Below are 22,698 nucleotides of genomic sequence, written 5' to 3'. Positions count from 1 at the left end.
GAAACAAATTGTTTATCCTGAACAAAAAGAGATATAATTGGGACAGACATCCACAGGAAATACTCTTTCCCATTAGGGCTGGAAAATACATATATTGCAATATTTTTCAGCCTTTGGCTATATTCTCTTTATATATCAATATATGTGTATGTATTTGCTTTGAAATGGCTTAAAAGGTTTATGTTCTTAATCAGAGGAACCATTTGACACTGATACCTACATATACATTTTTACTAAAACTTTTAATTTCATGGAAAATGCCATGCAGAGACCTCCATGAAAATTTGTGAGTGATGCAAAATCATTGAATCAGAGTTTTGAGTCGGCTCATTGAAATGGACTGTTTAAATTGATTCAAAAATAAATGGAATGTACCAACCAAACGCCATTTCTGCTGAAGTTTAAATCACCCTGAGACACTATTAAAAGTCTCTGACATACAGTGCTTGCAAGTTGTGAGACAAGAAGAGATCAAGAAAATCCAAAACACTCTTTAGGAAACTTAATGGGCAAATAAAAAGCACATTAAAATCATCAAGAAAATTGTAACTATTTGATATATCACCCTTATTTCCCATGAGTTGTGAAGAAACTAGACTTTCAGAGACTCTATATTAGGTGTGTTGCAGCATTTTGCAGTGAGCTCTAGGTAAAACATTGTCTTGGAATGTCATGGGAGCTGCTAAAATCTTGAAGGGCCACGTAATGAATAACACTTCTAAAACTGTTGTGGTAGGTGAAAATAGCCTTTAAAATGTGCCAAATCATTGAAGATTTTGCCCCAGCTAAACCATGCTACAGTTATGAACCACACAACGTGAAGCATCATAGGCTCAGATGGCAGACTGGAAACAAGTGACTATGAAGCTGTTAATAATTTTTTCTCGTTTGCTCTTGCTTGTTTGTTTGGATAGACACAACAATCAAACTTCATACTCCAGTATAGCGACTAAATTGTTGCATAATGCATGCCACTACATTAGATTTTACAGCTCAGTGTGGTGTTAAGTAAAGGAAGTAAATGAATTGCAATGGGGGAAAATAAATAAGCCATGCAGTCTATTTAAAAGAAAATGCCTCATTTCAGTGAAATATTGCAGGTGTAATTTCTGCAGTGCCATTTCAGAGGGCAAACTCGCAAAGCTTTTATAATTTCACAATCTATTCATGATTACCATTTCCATGTAAGTGCTCTTTTTGAAACAGGAAATTTTTTTCTTTAACGAGCTGTTTAATGTTCTGTTTGTGTTAAGTGGTGTGCATATGCTTTTAAATGTTTTTGTGTGCATTTCAGCACAGCTTAAATTAATCGAAGTGATATTGTATGAATATATAATCTATCTTTCCATCTATCCATCCATCCATCCATCGAATCTATCTAAAGGCCTTGGACTCTGACCGTACAATATTGCAGAAAATGAAGAAAGCAGCCAAAGCAAAGAATATATCTGGACAAGGTAACGTTTGTATATTTGTATGACTAAATCTATTTTGTGCAATTGTGCCAACCAACCCCAATACAGAGTTGGTTGGCACATCTTCTGGGATTGGTTCACTCAAAAAATTATTTTAAGATTTATGCATTTCAATTTCATAACAATATTCCATCAAATTGAATTGAGTAACCTTTAATAGAAAAACAAATGAGATATTTTATGTTTTATTAATTACATTTTGTTAAACATTTCACAATTAATTTTGTTATGAAATTAAAATGTGTAAATATTAAAAATAGGCAAAATTGGAACCTGAGTAGCTCAGCGAGTATTGATGCTGACTACCACCCCTGGAGTCGCGAGTTCGAATCCAGGGTGTGCTGAGTGACTCCAGCCAGGTCTCCTAAGCAACCAAATTGACCCGGATGCTAGGGAGGGTAGAGTGGTTCTCGCTTTCAATGGGGCGTGTAGTAAGTTGTGCGTGGATTGCGGAGAGTAGCGTGAGCCTCCACATGCTGTGAGTCTCCGCGGTGTCATGCACAACGAGCCACATAATAAGATGCGCGGATTGACTGTCTCAGAAACGGAGGCAACTGAGACTTGTCCTCCACCACCCGGATTGAAGTGAGTAACCGCGCCACCACGAGAAATGAGAACCCTACTAAGTAGTGGGAATTGGGCATTCCAATTTGGGGAGAAAAGGGGATAAAAATAATAATAATAAATAAAAATAGGCAAAATTATTTTCTTTGAGTGCACAGTGATAAAAGGCAATAGTTTTAAGAGGGAAGCAACAAACAGAAAAAATAAAATGCTTATTTTACCAACACTAATATCAATTTATCATATTAATATAATTAATTTATGAAATTATTAATTTGAACTATTAAAATATTTTATCATGCAATTTAATTACATAAATAACCAGTACAGCTACTTTAGATGTTTTTTCCTACAGTTACCTTTTTATCAAATTATATAAGCCCTTTGCTTGTGTGTATCTACATATACAGTACTGTGCAAAAGTCTTAGGCACATAAGATGTTTCCCAAAAACATTTGTCTTAAGATGGTTATTTATATCTTCAGCTTTAAAGTGTCAGTAGGAGATATACATTTTAGACTCCCAAACATTCATTTAGCAAATAGTATTGAATAGAAGAACAGGGAGCCCTGCAACAGATAGTATGGCCCCGTAAAGACCCCCACTGAACATCGAGTCAGTCTGGGATTACATGAAGAGACAGAAGCAATTGAGACAGCCGAAATAGATTGAAGAACTGTGGCAAATGCTCCAAGAAGCTTGGGACATCCTGTCTGCCAACAACCAAGAAAAACTCTGTCCAGGTGTAAGTAGGAGAATTAGTGCTGTTTTGAAGGCAAAGGTGGTCACACCAAATATTGATTTAGCTTTTTTAGTTTACTGGACTTAGTATGATGTCAAATGATAAATGAAAACTATTTCTGGCATTATTTTTCAAGAAATCTTCACTATGCAACATTTTTCACAAGTGTCTAAAACTTTTGCACAGTACTGTATATAAATGTTCAGATGTGCTATGAATGAGCGCGTTTACATGCATGATCTTGACAATGTGTAAGGCAACGTAAACGCCTTAAACGGCTTTCCTTTATCTGGGCAAGGTCATAAACAGTTTAGGCATAAACTGATCTAAAAATGTAGATTTGTGTTGCATGTAAACACCTTTATCAGCGGTTTTACCAGCTTATTCAATGTGCGCAAATGTTGTGCTCATACCTGTTTACATTTTGATGTCAAAAGCAGAGAACAAGCCAATGATTTATAATCTCATGTAAACATGGTTTTCTTGCTTTTTTTTTTGGTAGGTATTAGTTATTATGATTAATTATTTTTATATTACACTTCATGTGCCAACCAATCCTGAAATCAATGTGTCAACCATCCCCACTCATACTCTTTTCATAAATTATGTTAGCCAGACAGCATAATGTATCACCATCAAAATGTATATTACAGTAATATTAAGTAGTGATAACTGGTTCCCATATCTATTTACAAACACTCATATATTTTTAATATCCCTATCTAATTTTTTAAAAACATTTTTATAGCACTAAATATTGTTTTGACAGAAAAATTGAAAAGTTGTCCTCATCTTGGCAGATTTGAATTGTCCTGACAACATTAGTGAGTGTGGGTCAAGAGGGCAAACATTCAGATGGTACATTTTTCTGACCTCATCCTATTATAACTCACATATAGCCAACCAATTGTGGTCTCCCCTACCTTATAGCAATCTTTTTTAACAAATCTAAGGCTGGATAAAGGTGCAGTATATAGCAATATTATGTCACTAGTATTTGTCTACACTATGGCATTGTTTTAGAATTACCTTACCAGACTGTAAGCATCATTTATGCTTGTCTTTTTGATTTTGTGTTAATTCATTGGAGAAATTGACAGTGTATGCAAAGTATTTCCTGCAGCACAGCTGTGAATATGAATGAAGTTGAAGACAAATACCCCCTCTGAGACCCAAACCCATCAATGCCTCACTGTTTTTTTTTAAAGTGTGTCTGAATGTGCCATTAGTTACATTCACATGTTTTCTCAGTTATATTTTAACAGCTTCTGCTGAATTTCTCATGGTTATTTCTCTCCAGACCACATATCACATTTGGAGTCATACATCAATTCCATGGAGAAGTTGGCTGTGAATTTCCGCAGCAATGGAGAACCGGAAGTGGCCTCTGCCTTTAATAAATTCGCAGAATTCTCCAAAGAACTGCTGACGCCAATGAAGAACTTGGTGAGACACATGGAGCATGGGGAGGGTTTTTTTCTGTCACAATACCCAGCTTCTGCATAATCCCAAAGACTGTTTTTAGTATTAGTCACAGTATGGACTTACAAGATATGTCTTATCTACAAACCGCTCGGCTTCCCCACCAAAGGTTGTCTTAGTTTTCTGTCCACAGTTTCTTATCCTCACCAGCCATGTTCACATTAAATTGAATTTTAAAGGAAAAACAAGTTTTTGATGCTTGTTTCTGCATACAGTATGCTTATATTAACTGGGTTTAAATAGATTTTGCCTGCTCACAGTTTCTGTTTTATAATTCCTTTTCTATCAGTTGAAGAGCATGTTGCACAACATCAACTTTTTCCTGGACTCGCTGGTAAAAGGGGATCTAAAAGAGGTCAAAGGTGTAAGTAGAAATCTTGAACACAATAAGAAGTGATTCACATTGTGTTTGATTTGTAAAACATATAAGAATAAAAAATCAATGTGTAAATCTGTCTTTGTTTTCTTAGATTTTATTGCTTCCCTTACAAATTATATGGTGTTACCATAGTACAGAGATGGCATAAGTTGGTAACTTTAATACAGTATATACCACGGTATTGATTGATTACCATATTCTTATTATACATCTATCTGAAATGCTTGATTTGATAATTGGTCAGTCACTGCATTCTGTGGTCAAATATTTGGTAATTTTTGGCAACCGATTTTCTGCACTCAGAAAACGGATTTGTGCTGCTTGTTCAATTTACTTAATTAAAATGAGCTAAGGCAACACAATTCTTTTGTCACAACTTGATTTCATTGCGTTCTATCCATTTAAATCTGTCAAATGGAAGTTTACTTAATCCATACAAGTAATTTTTATGGTGTTAATGTAGCATGGGATTTCCATTTCACAGAATACTTTCCATGGGACTCGATAGGGAGAGTAAATGTTAATATTAAGTGTTGTTTTATGTGTTTCTTGTGCAAGATGAATATAAATGGGGATACTTGTTAGTGTTTAATGTTTTGTTATCTTGAGATTTAGAAGAGTTTCTGTTATGTTGGAGTTTTGGGGGTCACCATTATGTTGAAGAGTGGAGCTTGAGCTAAAGATGAGGACAGGTAGATGTTGCACATGAAATCGATTGCTCGCTTCCATAGCATAGTTACTAAACTACACTGTAGTGCTCCCAACCAGCATGTGTTTAGCATGCTAACATTCACTTTCACTAGATAGTACATAAAGAATCTCTTCAATTTATTTGAGTTACATTAGCCAATTTTCCACAATCACGCCAGTGTGAACCAGGGCTATCATCTGGCCAGCCAGGGCCAATAGCCTTGGACCTTGCGGCGGGAGACCAAATTCGGTCTGTGTTCCCACCATTGTGCCAGTAGCCCCACAACGTTGCCCTAAAACACGCCCTTAACACGGCGCCCTGGTGCCAACATCACACACCCTGCCCATTCACAAGCAAGAGGAAAGCTCAAGCTGAGCTATCAAGTTATCTAGTTGTCTACTCTAGAATATTGAGTTTATATAATTTGAAAACATTTGCTAGTTAGCAAGATAAGTTAGCTTTGACCACTCATCGACTGGAACTGCCATGGTGTCCCGTGTGGTCTCTCCACTAACAGCGGGATGATATCCCAGCAACACTGTCCATGACCTTGAACCATGGAAAGTTCTTTCTTTGGGCACTCCTTTGTCCATTGTGCATTTTAAAGGATTTGTACTGTACTTGCAATTTAAATAATTTTCCCGAACCTGTACCGCTGGATACACAATCTGGGAAGTTCGGCAAACCTCTGTCTTTGACATTGGCCCCGCCCAGTTGGCCATTGGACGTTGGCCCTGAGAAACCCCCGAGGTGGCATGTTGAAGCCCCAGAAGTGACAGTGGGAACGCAACTGGCCCTGGCATGCACTAGCACGCCCTCATTTGGCCCGATAGTGGAAACATGACTAATTTTGTTGGGTTTACCCAATTCAGCTAGGTTCTTTCTACACAAAGTGTTTGTGTTGAGATTACATAGTAATTTTAAGTTCAGAAAACTTATTTCAAACATGTGGAACCACTGTCCATGATTGAAACAAGTTTAACCGAAGAGCTATTTAAAAAAAAAAATGTTGTGTAGTTGTGCTAGTTTCATATCACTCCACAGTCTCAAATCAATATTTCATATCCATTTGTTTATTTATATGGTAAGCAGCAGAGTAATAAGCAGGATCATTTACAATCAGCCGGTCATTATCACAAAATAAACCGCTTTAGGGTGTTTTCATGCAATTTTGTTATGCAGATTTCTGTCTTTCAGTGGATTCGGGCAGAGATCTGTTTCATAGATCATTAACATCAACATAGTGTTTAATGTAAGCAAATGGTATTAAGGCAAATACTTCTCTTAATTCTTCTGTATCTGTCTAGATGCTTTTGTCTTTTAAGATGACATAATTGTGCCTCTGTTCCTAACTCCTTGTTTTCATCTTGTCAGGACCTGAAAAAACCATTTGAAAAGGCGTGGAGGGATTATGAAAATAAATTGTAAGTTTTGTTATAACGCTGTTTTTATGCTGTTTAGTACTTTTTCTGGATATGTGTGCCTGTGCCCTTGGCTTTTTCAGTGCTCAGATTTTGTTTTGATTCGTTAGATGGGAGAGATATCGCAAAAGCTTCAAAAACTGGCCTGAGAAAAGGAAAACATTTTTATCATATTTTATTCTGTCACAACAGAGATGTGCTTAGCTATCACACGTCAACCAATTTTAGAAACTGTGTGGGATTTAGTTTCTCTTTGCCTCCCATGTTACATTTTCTCTATAGCTTTACCACCACTTTCTGTTGTATGCCTTTCATATGTTGTTTTCTTCACACATTTATGTATTCACCCGGGTTGATGGACTCTCTTCTACCACTTCTGTTTATTTTTGTATATAATTTCTGTTCTTCATTTAATTCTGATTCTCATAAGTGTTCTTCTTCACTTCTTTTATAATATTTCCAACTGGTTTTTACTATGTAGTGTAGTGTATTATTTTGTGCAACATTTTTGCCACACTCATGTGTCCCCTTGCCTTTTGCCTTCAGCACTAAAATTGAGAAGGAGAAGAGGGAGTTGGCTAAGCAGTATGGTATGGTGCGAACGGAGGTGAGCGGAGGAGAGATTGCAGAAGATATGGAGAAAGAGCGCAGGATGTTCCAGCTACAGATGTGTGAAGTAAGATCTGCTCACAATTGCATAAGCTGCCACAGAGGAACAGAACTGATGTGTTAGATTAATGATGATCTCAGATCAGCTCCTCACAACTGATATTGAGTCATTTTGAAAAGCAAAAACATAGTTCACCATTATTCCAAACTGCAGATTGGCCCAATGAGGGGGCCCAAAGTGGAATACAGTGCAGTTTGATTGTCAATGTTTATTTTCCACTTTGTGCTGTAAACCAAGGCTATGTTTTCCATCAAGGATTTAGTAAAAGTGGATGTGGATTCCCCTTACAAATAGTCATTGTAATTGTTAATAAAAAGCTTTTACTCTGTTCTTAAAGGTATAGTTCACCCAAAAGTTAAAGTTCTCTCATCATTTACTCATCCTCATGCCATCCCAGATGTTTATGACTTTCTTTCTTCTGATGAACACAAACTAAGATTTTAAGAAGAATATCTCAGCACTGTAGGACCTTTTAATGCAACTGAATGGTGACCAGACCTTTCAAACTCCAAAAATCACAAAAAGTAATCCATATGACTCCAGTGGTTTAATTAATGTGTTCAGAAGCAATATAATAGGTGTGGGTGAGAAACATTTTAATATTTAAGTCTTTTTTTTTTATTACTATAAATCTCCACATTCTTTTACTTTCTGAAAGTGAAAGTGGAGATTTATTGTAAAAAGGATTGAAATATTGATCTGTTTCTCACCCAAAGTGATTGCATCGCTTCAGAAGACATATATTAAACCACTGGAGTTGTATGGATTATTTTAATGCTGCTTTTATGTGCTTTTTGGTGCTTCAAAGGTCTGGTCACCATTCACTTGCATTGTATGGCCCTACATTGCTGAAATATTCTTCTAAAAATTTTGTGTTCAGCAGAAAAAAAGGCGTGGATGGCATGAGGGTGAGTAAATGATGAGAGAATTTTCACTTTTGGTTGAACTATCCCTTTAACTCCAGTTTGAGTTTGAAAATTGAAATCTTTGCTGAAATCTGATTTTCTGCTCAAATCTTTTAAATGTAGTCCATATCAGATACTGGTCTGTATCCAGTTTAAATTATAATTAAAACTATAATTATACATTTATTTTGATGGCTAATGTAGTATTTATAAGTCATTTGGTGGAATTTAATTATCTTTGAAGCGCTTACAAACGAAACAGACCATAAAATCACAAAGATCGGATTTGGAAATATCAGCTGCAATGTGCATTTGTGGCTGTTCACACTGTCATCCAATTAACAAGTCTGTGTCACATGTGAGGGGAAAACAATCCTATTTGAGATACATTCAGCTGTGGTGTGAACGTAGCCTTTTTATGTTTTCTGTTCTGATTGTGTAATTCTGCAAAATGGGTTTAAATATTAAACATTTGTTTAACAGAGCAAAGAGTACTGCATTTAAAGCATTATTATTTTATCCAAAGATATTCACATTTTACATTTTAATTTAGCAACATTCATTCACAACCTTACAAAATGCAATTGTAAAGAGGAAAATAACAATAACGAACATTCAAGAGCTTGGGGATGTCTAAGGTTTTGTGAACTGTTCAAATTTTGTGGAAATCTCAAAACAAACATTTTTCACTGAGTAGACTGTTTTCCCCTCATGTCTTTCCAAACAGTATCTCATCAAAGTTAACGAAATCAAGAGCAAGAAAGGAGTAGACCTGCTCCAGAACCTCATCAAACACTATCACTCTCAATGCAAGTAAGTCGACAGATATCTGTATTAATCTAAAGGTTTTGGAACTATCATAATACATTTTCATGAAGATCTTTCTGAAGAAAAGTCCTTGTAAACTAAGACAATCAGTCCCCCACAATAGAGCTGTCTAATAGCTTGAACTGTGCCAAGGCAAAATGAATAAAGTCATCCGTGTGAAGGAAAATCTGTGAGTTTGACAGCACACCTGTGCCTGCTTGGCACCATCAGAGTGTTAAATGCTGCTAAATGTTTGTATGGTGTGACTGATTATCTTGCTTTATAGTCGCTTCTCTATTCCATCCTTGCTCGAGTCTGTCAAGCTGTTCTGGGTGTGAATGAATTTATGAGGGCAAGAAACCGTTAAAAGAAAGAGTGATGGAGGAAGGGAGAAGCTGGCTTGACAACTGATGCTGTTGTGTTATGGGATTTGTAATTAAAAGGGTTTCTTCTGTCAGTTTCTTTCAGGAGTGTCTGGCTGCAACGGAAAAGCTCAAGCAGTACATTGATGCCCTGACAGAACAGCTCAGTGCTGTAAGTGATTATTGCCCACATAAACATGGCTGTTTTGTGTTCCTTCTTGATGCATGGGACAGGAGACTATTTACCAACCTGATCTCATAGAATCACATTACTATACCTACATTATTGCAAAATGATTTTCATGTGGCTTGCACATATGTCGCTGCAGTTTCCTGGTGAAATGAAGACTAGAGGCGCTACAACAATGACTTTTATTCACTTCCACACAAATCACAAGGAAAACAGCAGATTATCAGTTCGTAAACACTTACTTTTCACCCTGTTCCTCACAAAATGCTATCTTATGACATCAAAGCACTTTTACTGTAGTGCATGACTTGTAAGCAGATAAATCTTAACTTTTGTATTACATAGCCAACTACATTTTCAAGCTCATTTAAATGTGATAAAATTGTGCAGTACATAAAAACTGATAGAGCATTGCATTTGTGATGCAAAAGACCGGAGTAAAGAAGAACACATGAGTTGACCCGTAAGCCGAAAGCGTCAGAGAAGCCATCTCACATTTGCTTTGCATGACACTATCAGTTTAGGTTTAAGGTTTTGAGTAGGGAGGTAGGTTTTGCTGATTTAAAACTCAATAGAGCATTAAAATTTTTGGAAGAAAATGTAACTCGCTTTTAGCGCCCCACAGTGGACATTTCACCTAATACCACGTAAAGTAATTTTGCAAAAAGTTGCCACAGTCATGTAATTTGTACCCTCATATAATGTGATTTATTCTGTGGAACACTAAAGCAATTGTTTTTTTCTTTTTAATAAAACAACAGTTAATTGATATAAAGTGTATCAAGCACCAAAAAAGGCTATATAAAGCACTAGAAAAGCAACCATTATCATGTCTTGTGACCAAACATTATGACGTCAAAATATTTGGTTTGAGAGCTATTAATAATTTGTATAATGGATTTCATTTGAGAGTGAATAATGATTTAATTTTTTAATTCTCCCCAATTTGGAATTCCCAATGCGCTCTAAGTCCTCGTGGTGGCGTAGTGACTCGCCTAAATCTGGCTGGCGGAGGACAGATCTCAGTTGCCTCCGCGTCTGAGACCGTCAATCCGCGCATCTTGTCACGTGGCTTGTTGAGCACGTTACCGCTGAGACGTAGCGCGTGTGGAGGCTTCACGCTATTCTCCGTATCATCCACTCACAACTCCCCTCGCGTCCCACCGAGAGCGAGAACCATACATTATAGCGACCACGAGGAGGTTACCCCATGTGACTCTACCCTCCCTAGCAACCGGGCCAATTTGGTTGCTTAGGAGACCTGGCTGGAGTCACTCAGCACGCCCTGGATTCGAACTCGCGACTCTAGGGGTGGTAGTCAGCGTCAGTACTCGCTGAGCTACCCAAGCCCCCCCCCGAGAGTGATTAATGATTTAAATTTAGGTCTGTTTATCACACAAAGCTGTCTAATGGCTTCAGAAGACTTGGAATATATCACATATATTATAGTCATATGGACTACTTTCATGATGCTGTTACAGTACTTTTTGTCATGGTCACTGTAAATTGTCATTGTATGGAATAGAGCTGCATGACGATTCTTCAAAATTCTCCTTTTGTGTTCCATGGAAAAAATACCAGCATATGCTGTAGTTTTGGAATGACATGAGGATGAGTAAATAATGACAGAATTTATCTATCCGTTTAATGGTGTGAAATATTGAAGAATTATCATTTAGATTATGGATCTTATCCACAGTAGCGCCATCTTTAATTTATGACGGGAATGACAATGAGGCTGTGAGGGATAAATGTTCAATCTCTTCAATGGGTTGTAAACGTAAAAAAATAATAATAAAAAAAAAAAAAAACACTTGAGAGAAACTCCAGAAACCACGAGTCTATCCCCTCACAGCCTCGTCAAAAACCAAACATGGCACTACTGTGAATAAGGTATATTGCATCAATTTAGCTTAATTATACTACAGTACACTGACATTTCATATGTTAATTCAGACTATTTATGGAGTAACTGCATGCCCAAGGAAAGGTCACAATGTATAAAAAGGCGTTGACATCCAAAAAGACTGTTAAAATAAGTCATATGATTTAACAGATGAGGCCCATGTTTTATTCTTAAAATTCACCCTGAAGATAACAAGATCAGCTTTGTGTGTGTGTTTATGGGAGGCACGGCCTTGTGCTGGAGAGAGCTAATCTGTATTCAGAGCACATCTCACTTTGCAGCAATGAAGGTCAGGATGAGCAAATTGAGTCCTGATCACTCAGTCCACACTGTCCTACATATCCCCAGTCCAGCCTGATCTACATCGACATTTTTCCAAAATGATATTATGTGGTTCATTAGATATATTGTGGCAGTTCCAAGGTGAAACGTCAACTGTGGGGCGCTGAAAGCGAGTTACTGTAAATGCACTCCCAAACAGATTATGTTTTTAAGGTTATTGCTCGATTGAGTTTTAAATCAGCAAAATCTACCTTCCTACCCTACACCTTAGGGTGAAGCAACCACGTCATTTTTTGGTGCTTCTGTGACATTTTCGGCTCATGGTTGACTCGCATGCTCTTCAGGTCGTGGACTCCTGTCCTTTGCATCGGAAGTGCAACGCTCTGTCAGTTGAGCTACCATGCAATTTGATCACACTGGAACAAGCTTGTAAATGTAGTTATGTAAAGCAAACATTAAAATAGATCGCCTTAGAAATCATGCGCTATAGTTATTATCCAATATACCACTATAATACTATATTATACTACTTTGTTGCTTTAGTTAAAACTTCCATGATGAGGTTGATATTTTCGAGAAACTGCCCAACATATACGTAGTATGAATGTTGTTTTGGACTGCAAAAACAGGAGTGCAAAAATGTTTTAAAAGTACAAAATAACTTTTTTTTTTTTTCATATCAATCATTATGTTATCATATTTAGTTATTTTATTTTTTTGTATATTTTTTATCTTTTTACTTTCTATTTATCTTTCATTGCAGCATAATTCCAAAGTAAAACAGTGATCTGATGATAAAATAATGTAAGTGGCAAAATATCGGTATCTTTATCGGTATGGGTCTATATTTTTTGTTAAAATCAGTATCGGCCCAAAATGTTAATATCGGTGCATAACACACAGATCAAGACTTCTAGGCGTCAATCATCTCATTACGTGTACGTGACTCCATTGAGGTGCCAAAGTAGAAAGTGGCTCACATTGCAGTATTAGTGGTGTTTGCTAAGGTTAGGGATTTAAACAAACAGACAAACACCCACAACCACTCATATTTCCTTCAAAAAATGTACCAATGTAGTTTATTTAAATTAAAATGTTATTGCTTTGTATACTTAGCAGCACACATCAATAGTATAGGCTAAATATGCTTATCTACATGTGTACATGACCCTAAGATGCATCTGAGGTGCCCAAGTAGAAACTGACTCATATATTGCTGTATTTATATTGCTTCAGATGCTATATTGCTTCACCCTACACCACAAAGAACCACAACAGAGAAGTTTTGTTGCTTTGATCTCGCCACATCAAGGTTACCGGCCTCCGCAGCTCTCAATTACACGGACACAATCAAGGAAAATCAGTGCCGCAAGCGTTGGGTAACAGTAAACCCTGGTTAAGGACAAGTTTGTGGTTGATAAAGCAGACCGCTTCTTTCCGCTACAGTGATGTTGTGAATGACAGACAACTTAATGAAAGGGGCATTGTCTCATCCAAAGCTCAAGTAATCACGGTCAGAAAAACACAGCTAGTGGAATGTGCAAGTTGGAAAGTATGTGTAAGATGTGTTTGGAGCAATTTAAGAGTGTGTGTGCATGTGTTTTCACAGATCAAACACAAGCAGGATGAGGAGAAGAGACAACTCTGTTCTCTCCGAGACCAGCTCAAACCAGCTCTGCAGCCCGAACTGAAAGAGGTACAGAATGACACTCTTTTCACACCTCATTCCCACCCTGAATGCACATGCATGCACTCAAATTTTCCAACTTAAGCATACATTTCTCATGCCTGCTTTTCACCTTACATTCCCAGCTGTTAACCTTACCAACTCAAAACTGGCTTTTTTTTAACACTTTCCACTCTCCATATGACCACAGAATGTATGGTGTGGTTTTATTGTAGGTCTATAGCATGCAACTGGTGTAGTCTGATTGACTCTCATGAGCTGGTCCTTTCTTTTTAATGAATCAGTCTCGAGTTATCAATTTGAATCAGACTAACGACTCATTGGAATTGGAATTCTGTCAGAGGGGGTCACAGAATTTAAATCTGAATCACTCACTGAACCACAAATCATTATTGTCAGTCGTGTCCTATTTCAAATTAATCGAGAACTGTCATTGTGTTTAATGTACTCAAAGGTCAGTTTTTTAATTCTTAATTACTAAACTTTTAAACAGAACGAAATGAGTAGTATTTTTAAAAAAGGTGTTTGAAAAGATTTAAGGGGGAACCCCTTAGTGAGGGGAATCGTAAGGAATTTAACGCTTTCAGATCGGTTTCCATTTAACGATTCTGATTCCTTAATGGTTCTGTTAAAGATTTTTACTTTTGAGAAATAAATATTTGGAAATATGAAAGGCAATTTTCCATGTTACACTGGTCGTGCTGTGTGTTTCGTGCTGTAGATTCAAAAGAACCAGCTCGCTAGAGTCATTCGTTCGGGAATCGGACTAATCTGGTCATGCTGTGTTTCGCGCTGTAGATCAAAAGAACCGGCTCATAAGAGTCATTCATTCAGGAATCAGACTACACTGGTCGCGCTGTGTGTTTCACACTGTAGATAAAAAAACCAAACTCCTTAGAGTCATTCATTCGGGAATTTGACTACACTGGTCACGCTGTGTTTCGCGCTGTAGATCAAAAGAACCGGCTGATAAGAGTCATTCGTTTGGGAATCGGACTACATTGGTTGTGCTGTGTTTCATGCTGTAGATTCAAAAGGACTGAGTCATAAGATTTTTTCCTTCAAGAATTGGACTACACTGGTCGTGCTTTGTTTCGCACTGTAGATCAAAAGAACCGGCTCATAAGAGTCATTGTTTCGGGAATCGGACTACACTGGTCACACTGTGTGTTTCACGCTGTAGATTCAAAAGAATCGGCTCATAAGAGTCATTGTTTCGGGAATTGGACTACACTGGTCACACTGTGTGTTTCACGCTGTATGTTCAAAAGAACCGGCTACTAAGAGTCATTGTTTCGGGAATCGGACTACACTGGTCACACTGTGTGTTTCACGCTGTAGATTCAAAAGAATCGGCTCATAAGAGTCATTTGTTCAGGAATCTGACTACACTGATCCCGTTGTGTTTCACGCTGTAGGTTCAAAAGAACCGGCTACTAAGAGTCATTGTTTCAGGAATTGGACTACACTGGTCGCGCTGTGTGTTTCGCGCTGTAGATTCAAAAGAACCGTCTCATAATAGTCAATGTTTCGGGAATTGGACTACACTGGTCACACTGTGTGTTTCGCGCTGTAGATTCAAAAGAACCGGCTCATAATAGTCATTGTTTCGGGAATTAGACTACACTGGTCGTGCTGTGTGCTTCGCGCTGTAGATTCAAAAGAACCGGCTCGTAAGAGTCATTTGTTCAGGAATCTGACTACACTGATCCCGTTGTGTTTCACGCTGTAGATCAAAACAACCGGCTCATAAGAGTCATTGTTTCGGGAATCGGACTACACTGGTCACACTGTGTGTTTCACGCTGTAGATTCAAAAGAATCAGCTCATAAGAGTCATTTGTTCAGGAATCTGACTACACTGATCCCGTTGTGTTTCACGCTGTAGGTTCAAAAGAACCACTACTAAGAGTCATTGTTTCGGGAATCGGACTATACTGGTCATGCTGTGTTTCGCTCTGTATATTCAAAAGAATCGGCTCATAAGAGTCATTTGTTCAGGAATCTGACTACACTGATCCCGTTGTGTTTCACGCTGTAGGTTCAAAAGAACCACTACTAAGAGTCATTGTTTCGGGAATCGGACTATACTGGTCATGCTGTGTTTCGCTCTGTATATTCAAAAGAATCGGCTCATAAGAGTCATTTGTTCAGGAATCTGACTACACTGATCCCGTTGTGTTTCACGCTGTAGGTTCAAAAGAACCACTACTAAGAGTCATTGTTTCGGGAATCGGACTATACTGGTCATGCTGTGTTTCGCTCTGTATATTCAAAAGAACCGGCCCATAAGAGTTTTTGTTTTGGGAATCGGATTGCATTGGTCGCGCTGTGTGTTTTTCACCTTAGATTCAGTAAAGAGGCAGCACTGCCACTGAATAGCACTTTTGGAAACACTGTTAGAGTGTTTTAGTGTAGTGTTCTGTCCACAATGGCAGAAAAATGCACATCCAAGAACCGTTAACAGAACAGAAATTCATGAAAATCAAATGGTTTCAGTATTTAGAAAAAAAAAAAAATGGAACCGGTTTCGAATAAAAACTGGTTCACAGTTCCCAACACTGTCACTCTTAGAGAAAAATCTGCTTTATTTTACATGTGGTGCTTGGTGCGCATTCATGAGCGCCGCTATGTTGAGCCAGCCACATATTACTCACTTTATCTCAATAATTCCCTGTAATTGAACACTTTGACTTGAGGAATAAATTATTTATGGCTGACTGTGAATAGCGCAGTTTTACTATGACAGCGGTTACTGGGAACGTTTGCTCTTGCATGATGCGGCATCTACACTGCTAGATGTCAGTGCAAAGTAAAACATTTTTTACTGAGTGCACCTTTATGGTTTTTGAAACAAATTCATTTAGTAACTGACTTCATTTTCATTGGACAATACACATTCTTTGCGAAGTTAATAAAAATGAAATATGCTTCAATGGTATTGTTTTTGTTTAGTATATGGTATGCACAGTTAAGTGCAGTTCTTTGTTGTACTGTGTTCTAGACTGCAGTGTGTTTAACCCACAGCCATGCTCTATTTTTTCCCCATCTTAGAGGGAACCCACCACTATTGATTCACTCTAGGAAAATCAATAACATTTTATGTTGCAGTGGATGGTGGTATGCATCATTTGTCAGGGTAATAAATAGACAGGTTCTTATGAAGTTATTTGCTAGCCCTACTCACATATTAAATGGGATTATACTGGAGGAGGATCAGTGTATATCAGTGTGTATGGTTTTTTGTTTTTTACTGTCAATCACATAATCATTTTTTAAAAATGACTTGAAATGACTGTAGAGAGAAGCTATTAACATAATTGTTTTTCAAAATGCTTCACTGAAAAAAAACAAAAGTCTCAGTCCAGGAGAGTAAGTTGAGACTTTTCAATTAGCATGTGATGTTATCTAGGTGTTCTAATTACTCATAACACATGCATGTAAACTGTCACCTTGCTTATTGTATGTATAGTGCAACATTCTCACTTGAAATGTAACAGTACACTCTCAAACTGCCAAGCAAAAAATGCTAAGTCAAAGGTATGGTTCACCCAAAAATGAAAATTCTGTCATCATTTACTCACCCTCATCCAAACCAGTATGAATTTCTTTCCTCCGTGGAACACAAAAAGAGATGTTAGGCAGAGTGTTAACATCAGTCACTATTCAATTTCATTATATATATATATACAGTTGTGTTCAAAAGTTTGCATACCCTGGCAGAAATTGTGAAATTTTGGCTTTGATTTTGAAAATATGACCGATCATGCAAAAATGTCTTTTATTTAAGGATAGTGATCATATGAAGCCATTTATTATCACATAGTTGTTTGGCTTCTTTTTAAATCATAATGGTAACAGAAATCACCCAAATGGCCCTGATCAAAAGTTTACATACCCTTGAATTTTTGGCCTTGTTACAGACACACAAGGTGACACACACAGGTTTAAATGGCAATTAAAGGTTAATTTCCCACACCTGTGGCTTTTTAAATTGCAATTAGTGTCTGTGTATAAATAGTCAATGAGTTTGTTAGCTCTCACGTGGATGCACTGAGCAGGCTAGATACTGAGCTATGGGGAGCAGAAAAGAACCGTCAAAAGACCTGCGTAACAAGGTAATGGAACTTTATAAAGATGGAAAAGGATATAAAAAGACATCCAAAACCTTGAAAATGCCAGTCAGTACTGTTCAATCACTTATTAAGAAGTGGAAAATTCAGGGATCTCTTGATACCAAGCCAAGGTCAGGTAGACCAAGAAAGATTTCAGCCACAACTGCCAGAAGAATTGTTCGGGATACAAAGAAAAACCCACAGGTAACCTCAGGAGAAATACAGGCTGCTCTGGAAAAAGAAGGTGTGGTTGTTTCAAGGAGCACAATACGATGATACTTGAACAAAAATGAGCTGCATGGTCGAGTTGCCAGAAAGAAGCCTTTACTGCGCCAATGCCACAAAAAAGCCCGGTTACAATATGCCTGACAACACCTTGACATGCCTCAAAGCTTCTGGTACACTGCAATTTGGAGTGACAAGACCAAAATAGAGCTTTACGGTCACAACCATAAGCGCTATGTTTGGAGAGGGGTCAACAAGGCCTATAGTGAAAGAATATCATCCCCACTGTGAAGCATGGTGGTGGCTCACTGATGTTTTGGAGGTGTGTGAGCTCTAAAGTCACGGGGAATCTTGTGAAAATTGATGGCAAGATGAATGCAGCATGTTATCAGAAAATACTGGCAGACAATTTGCATTCTTCTGCACGAAATCTGTGCATGGGATGCTCTTGGACTTTCCTGCATGACAATGACCCTAAGCACAAGGCCAAGTTGACCCTCCAGTGGTTACAGCAGAAAAAGGTGAAGGTTCTGGAGTGGCCATCACAGTCTCCTGACCTTAATATCATCGAGCCACTCTAGGGAGATCTCAAACATGCGGTTCATGCAAGACGACCAAAGACTTTGCATGACCTGGAGGCATTTTGCCAAGACGAATGGGCAGCAATACCACCTGCAAGAATCTGGGGCCTCATAGACAACTATTACAAAAGACTGCACACTGTCATCGATGCTAAAGGGGGCAATACACAGTATTAAGAACTAAGGGTATGCAGAGTTTTGAACAGGGGTCATTTCATTTTTTTCTTTGTTGCCATGTTTTGTTTTATGATTGTGCCATTCTGTTATAACCTACAGTTGAATATGAATCCCATAAGAAATAAAAGAAATGTGTTTTGCCTGCTCACTCATGTTTTCTTTAAAAATGGTACATATATTACCAATTCTCCAAGGGTATGCAAACTTTTGAGCACAACTGTACACCGATCAGCCACAACATTAAAACCACCTCGTGCCACCAAAGTAGCGCCAACCCACATCTCAGAATAGCATTCTTCTGTAACTGCTGATCTCCTGGGATTTTCACGCACAACAGTCTCTAGAATTTACTCCGAATGGTGCCAAAAACAAAAAACATCCAGTGAGGGGCAGTTCTGTGGACGGAAATACCTTGTTGATGAGAGAGGTCAACAGAGAATGGCCAGAATGGTTCGAACTGACGAAGTCTACGGTAACTCAGATAACCGCTCTGAACAATTGTGGTGAGAAGAATAACATTTCAGAATGCTATTCTGCGGGTTGGTGCTGTTTTGGCGGCATGAGGGGGACCTACACAATATTAGGCAGATGGTTTTAATGTTGTGGCGTATATATATAAATTAAATGAAAGGTGACTGAGGCTAACACTCTGCCTAACATCTCATATTTCTTTGGGTGATCTTGCCTTTTAAGGTCTGGCAACAGTATCTGTTGCATGCTGTCAGTTGCCACCACAAACCATTGTACACTTGCCCCATAGGCTTCCATTGTAAGTCCATGATTGTTACCACATTTTTTTTTTTTATATTTGTTTTTGGTTCGTTTTTACAAACTGAGGTATGGATTTAAATAATTTTTGTGGTTATCGAAGGCATTTAACCCTGAATATTTCTAAATGTATACCCAGTGCTTGAATGACACACTCTTCATAAGTGTGAGCCGGTATTTCTGCTTTCTGTTAGCATGTCTTTGCATGAATGACGTGGTATGTTTGTGATTTACTCCTTAGTTGAGCTTAAGTAGTTTAGACATAGAATAGTTCATCCAAAAATGAAAATTTTGCCTTTATATTTACTCACCCTCGTGTCATTCAAGATCTTTTTCCATGTAACAAAAACAGTAATTTTTTTTAAGAATATCCTGAGACCTTAGGACCCGACCAGCATAATCAAATTTTAAGCAGCTCACTCTCTTTATAATTTCTTATCCAAGCAAGTAAATTTGTTGCAATAAGCTGTATTTGATTTAACAGTCTAGAATCATGTGTATCTGTATAACAGTCATATGAAGTCCTCTTTGCAATCTTAACTTCTTCAGAACCTCATATTGCACATTGCACATGCATGGAAAACATGCTCAATGTGAATGGCACCTAACTCTTGTCTGTTTGTGCATCTGTAAGTGAGATTGCATGTGTGAAACATGTTTAAAATGTAAAACATTGTAATTTTTTATTTTTATTTAAAAATATTTCAGTTTTAGAAAATATAAATATTGTATATTAAATAAATGTATATAATATAGAAAATGTATATAATATTAAATGTATCGATTAAATTATCAAAATATTTATTAAAATAAAAATAATTTACCTGAACCAGAAGTTTTACTTGAAAATCTGACCCAATGGTGTTTCAGTCTTTTCCTCACACAATTGCTATCATATGTCTTCAGAAGACTTGGAATATAGTTTATAAATTATATGATCCACTTTTATGATACTTTAAGGGTGCTTTTTTGTCATTTCGGAGCGTGATAGCCCCAGTCACCATTCACTTTTTTTATATGACAAAGAACGGTCAGGATATTCTTAAATAATGCGCCTTATGTGTTCCACCAAATAAATAACTCATACCTGGTTGGTACGACATAACGACATAAGGGTGAGTAAATAATGACACAACTTTTCCTTTAAGCTTTCATGTGTAGTCACCAATATAACATCCATTTAGACAATAAAAATCAACAAAGCTTTTGGAGTGTTACATATAGACACATCATGACCTTGCAACCTATTCTTGTTTGTGCAGGATTCTCTAAGCAGGCAGACAGTATACAGCTTGCATCAGCTTCAAGGCAACAAGCAATATGGGACTGAGAAATCAGGCTACCTCTACAAGAGAAGCGATGGGTAAATGAATTATTTGTGTCGTGTTGTTTTGCACATTGATGCATGTGGTCATGATATTACTGAATTGCCTTTTCTGAACATTTCGGTCTAAGTGGGGCATTCTTCAAACATGCCTTATAATCCAATCATTCATTAAGATTTCCCTGATAAATACATTTTGGAGTGCTCTATCAGCCTTTCATTTCAAATTATTCAAGTGTGATGGGAGATGCTGTAGTTACTGCACAATGATCTGTCTTTGCATTCACTGTATAGCGCTGTGTCAAAACAAATGACAGTATGATGTGTATGTTGTTGTGCGATCTCTTTTCGCTGATAGATTGAGGAAGATGTGGCAGAAGAGGAAGTGTACCGTGCAGAACTGCTATCTTACCATCGCTCATGGAACTGTGAGTACACATACTGTACATCACTGCGTGTAAATTCAGCAGCAACACTGCAAAAACATATTTTTCTTATTGAGTATTTTTTGTCTTGTTTTCCAGTAAAAATATCTAAACATTCTTAAAACAAGATACATTTAGTTGAGAAGGAAAATGACATAAGATATTTTGTTTTTAGAGAAGTCTAACTAAATTTAGTAATGTTTATGCTTATAACAAGCAAAAACTATTTGCTAATAAGAAAAAGGAAAACAAGTTTATTTTTCTTACCCCATGGGCAAAGAGTTTTTGCTTGTTTTAAGGATGTTTATTTATTTTTACCGGAAAATAAGACTAACAAATACTCAATAAGAAAATGATTTTTTTATATATATTTCACTGCAAGTATTTTTTGCTTTATTTTCCAGTAACAATATCTAAACATCCTTAAAACAAGTAAAAATGACTTTAGAAGCAGGATAGAATAAGATAGTAAAGGCTCTATTTTCGTGTATGCGCAAAGCGCAGCGCTACTCACGACGGCCTTATCCAATTTTCATGAGAGCTCTAATTCTAAGCGCAATTTTTGTGCTAGCGCCAAAACGCAAGTGGGTGGGAGTGTTTGCACCATCTTTGGATGTATGCGCACAAACTGTGGGTGTATTGTATGTAAGTTAATAAATTGGAAATTTGCTATTTTCCTGAGAAATAGGTCATTGCGCTAACACATTTCAAAAGCAGGTCTTATCTCAGCGCAAAGTCTAAACTTAGTTCCAGAATTTGCAGTTTGGAGATTCCACCAGCAGGTGATAATGAAGTTCATTTCCCAGCTCTGAAAATACAGTGGAACATCAAATTATGTCCATGACTATCACTGTTGTAGTCGTTTTATGAAACAATTTATGAGATTTGTGTTGAACTATCTTCAGGTCATGGTTTGTTTTTCAGTGATTATTATCATGTATTTATATATACAATTGTATATATGATCTAATTTGTATTGGTATTTTTCCACCTGTTGTCATAGAGTGATTTTTATGTCACTGCAAATGTGGCCGGTGGAAGAAGTTGGACATTGTAAAATGTTTACATTTGGTATGATTGTTTTGACCACTTCGTTATTCTGATTATATTTTTGTTTCTTTTGAATTGTAATTTGAATTTAGAAATATTTTTGGTTTAATTTTTCTTTGTGTTTCAATAAATGAATTACATTTTTCAAAATCAAAATCGACCGGAAGAAATGAAGTGCATTCAAATACAATCACTGTTAAAACTTACATTCTCTATAACTGAACGGAGTGTAAATCCAAATCCTGACGAGAATCACATTTTCCATGCGTACAAAAGGAGTGTGTCACTGTCATATAAATATGCCTGAAATTCAACAAGGATGCAGTTAACACAAAAGAAAGTAAGTCCATATTTCTATTCTTCTAATTCATTGCATACAGTCCATTTACACAACCAAGTTCTTATGAACGTGCTGTGCTGTCTTTGTTTATATCGCTGGTGCTTGACAGGGAATATATAATAGGACACAGA

The 22,698-nt window shown here is 37.2% G+C and overlaps 1 protein-coding gene across 3 annotated transcripts in view; it reads left to right on the top strand.

Annotated features, from left to right (window-relative positions):
• Positions 1-22,698, top strand: part of LOC127426176 (arf-GAP with SH3 domain, ANK repeat and PH domain-containing protein 2-like) — a 71,527-nt gene that overhangs the window by 21,395 nt on the left and 27,434 nt on the right. For all 3 annotated transcript variants that reach the window (XM_051672794.1, XM_051672795.1, XM_051672796.1), the window contains 10 exons: positions 1,385-1,457; positions 4,082-4,227; positions 4,553-4,627; positions 6,708-6,757; positions 7,301-7,430; positions 9,057-9,142; positions 9,595-9,670; positions 13,486-13,572; positions 20,691-20,791; positions 21,111-21,180. In XM_051672794.1, the coding sequence (XP_051528754.1) occupies positions 1,385-1,457; positions 4,082-4,227; positions 4,553-4,627; positions 6,708-6,757; positions 7,301-7,430; positions 9,057-9,142; positions 9,595-9,670; positions 13,486-13,572; positions 20,691-20,791; positions 21,111-21,180 (894 nt within the window). The remainder of the gene's footprint in view (positions 1-1,384; positions 1,458-4,081; positions 4,228-4,552; positions 4,628-6,707; positions 6,758-7,300; positions 7,431-9,056; positions 9,143-9,594; positions 9,671-13,485; positions 13,573-20,690; positions 20,792-21,110; positions 21,181-22,698) is intronic.

Source organism: Myxocyprinus asiaticus, chromosome 35 (genome assembly GCF_019703515.2).
Source record: "Myxocyprinus asiaticus isolate MX2 ecotype Aquarium Trade chromosome 35, UBuf_Myxa_2, whole genome shotgun sequence".
Taxonomy (NCBI): domain Eukaryota; kingdom Metazoa; phylum Chordata; class Actinopteri; order Cypriniformes; family Catostomidae; genus Myxocyprinus; species Myxocyprinus asiaticus.
Note: the sequence above shows the minus strand (reverse complement) of the source record. Positions and strands in the feature narration are given on the sequence as shown.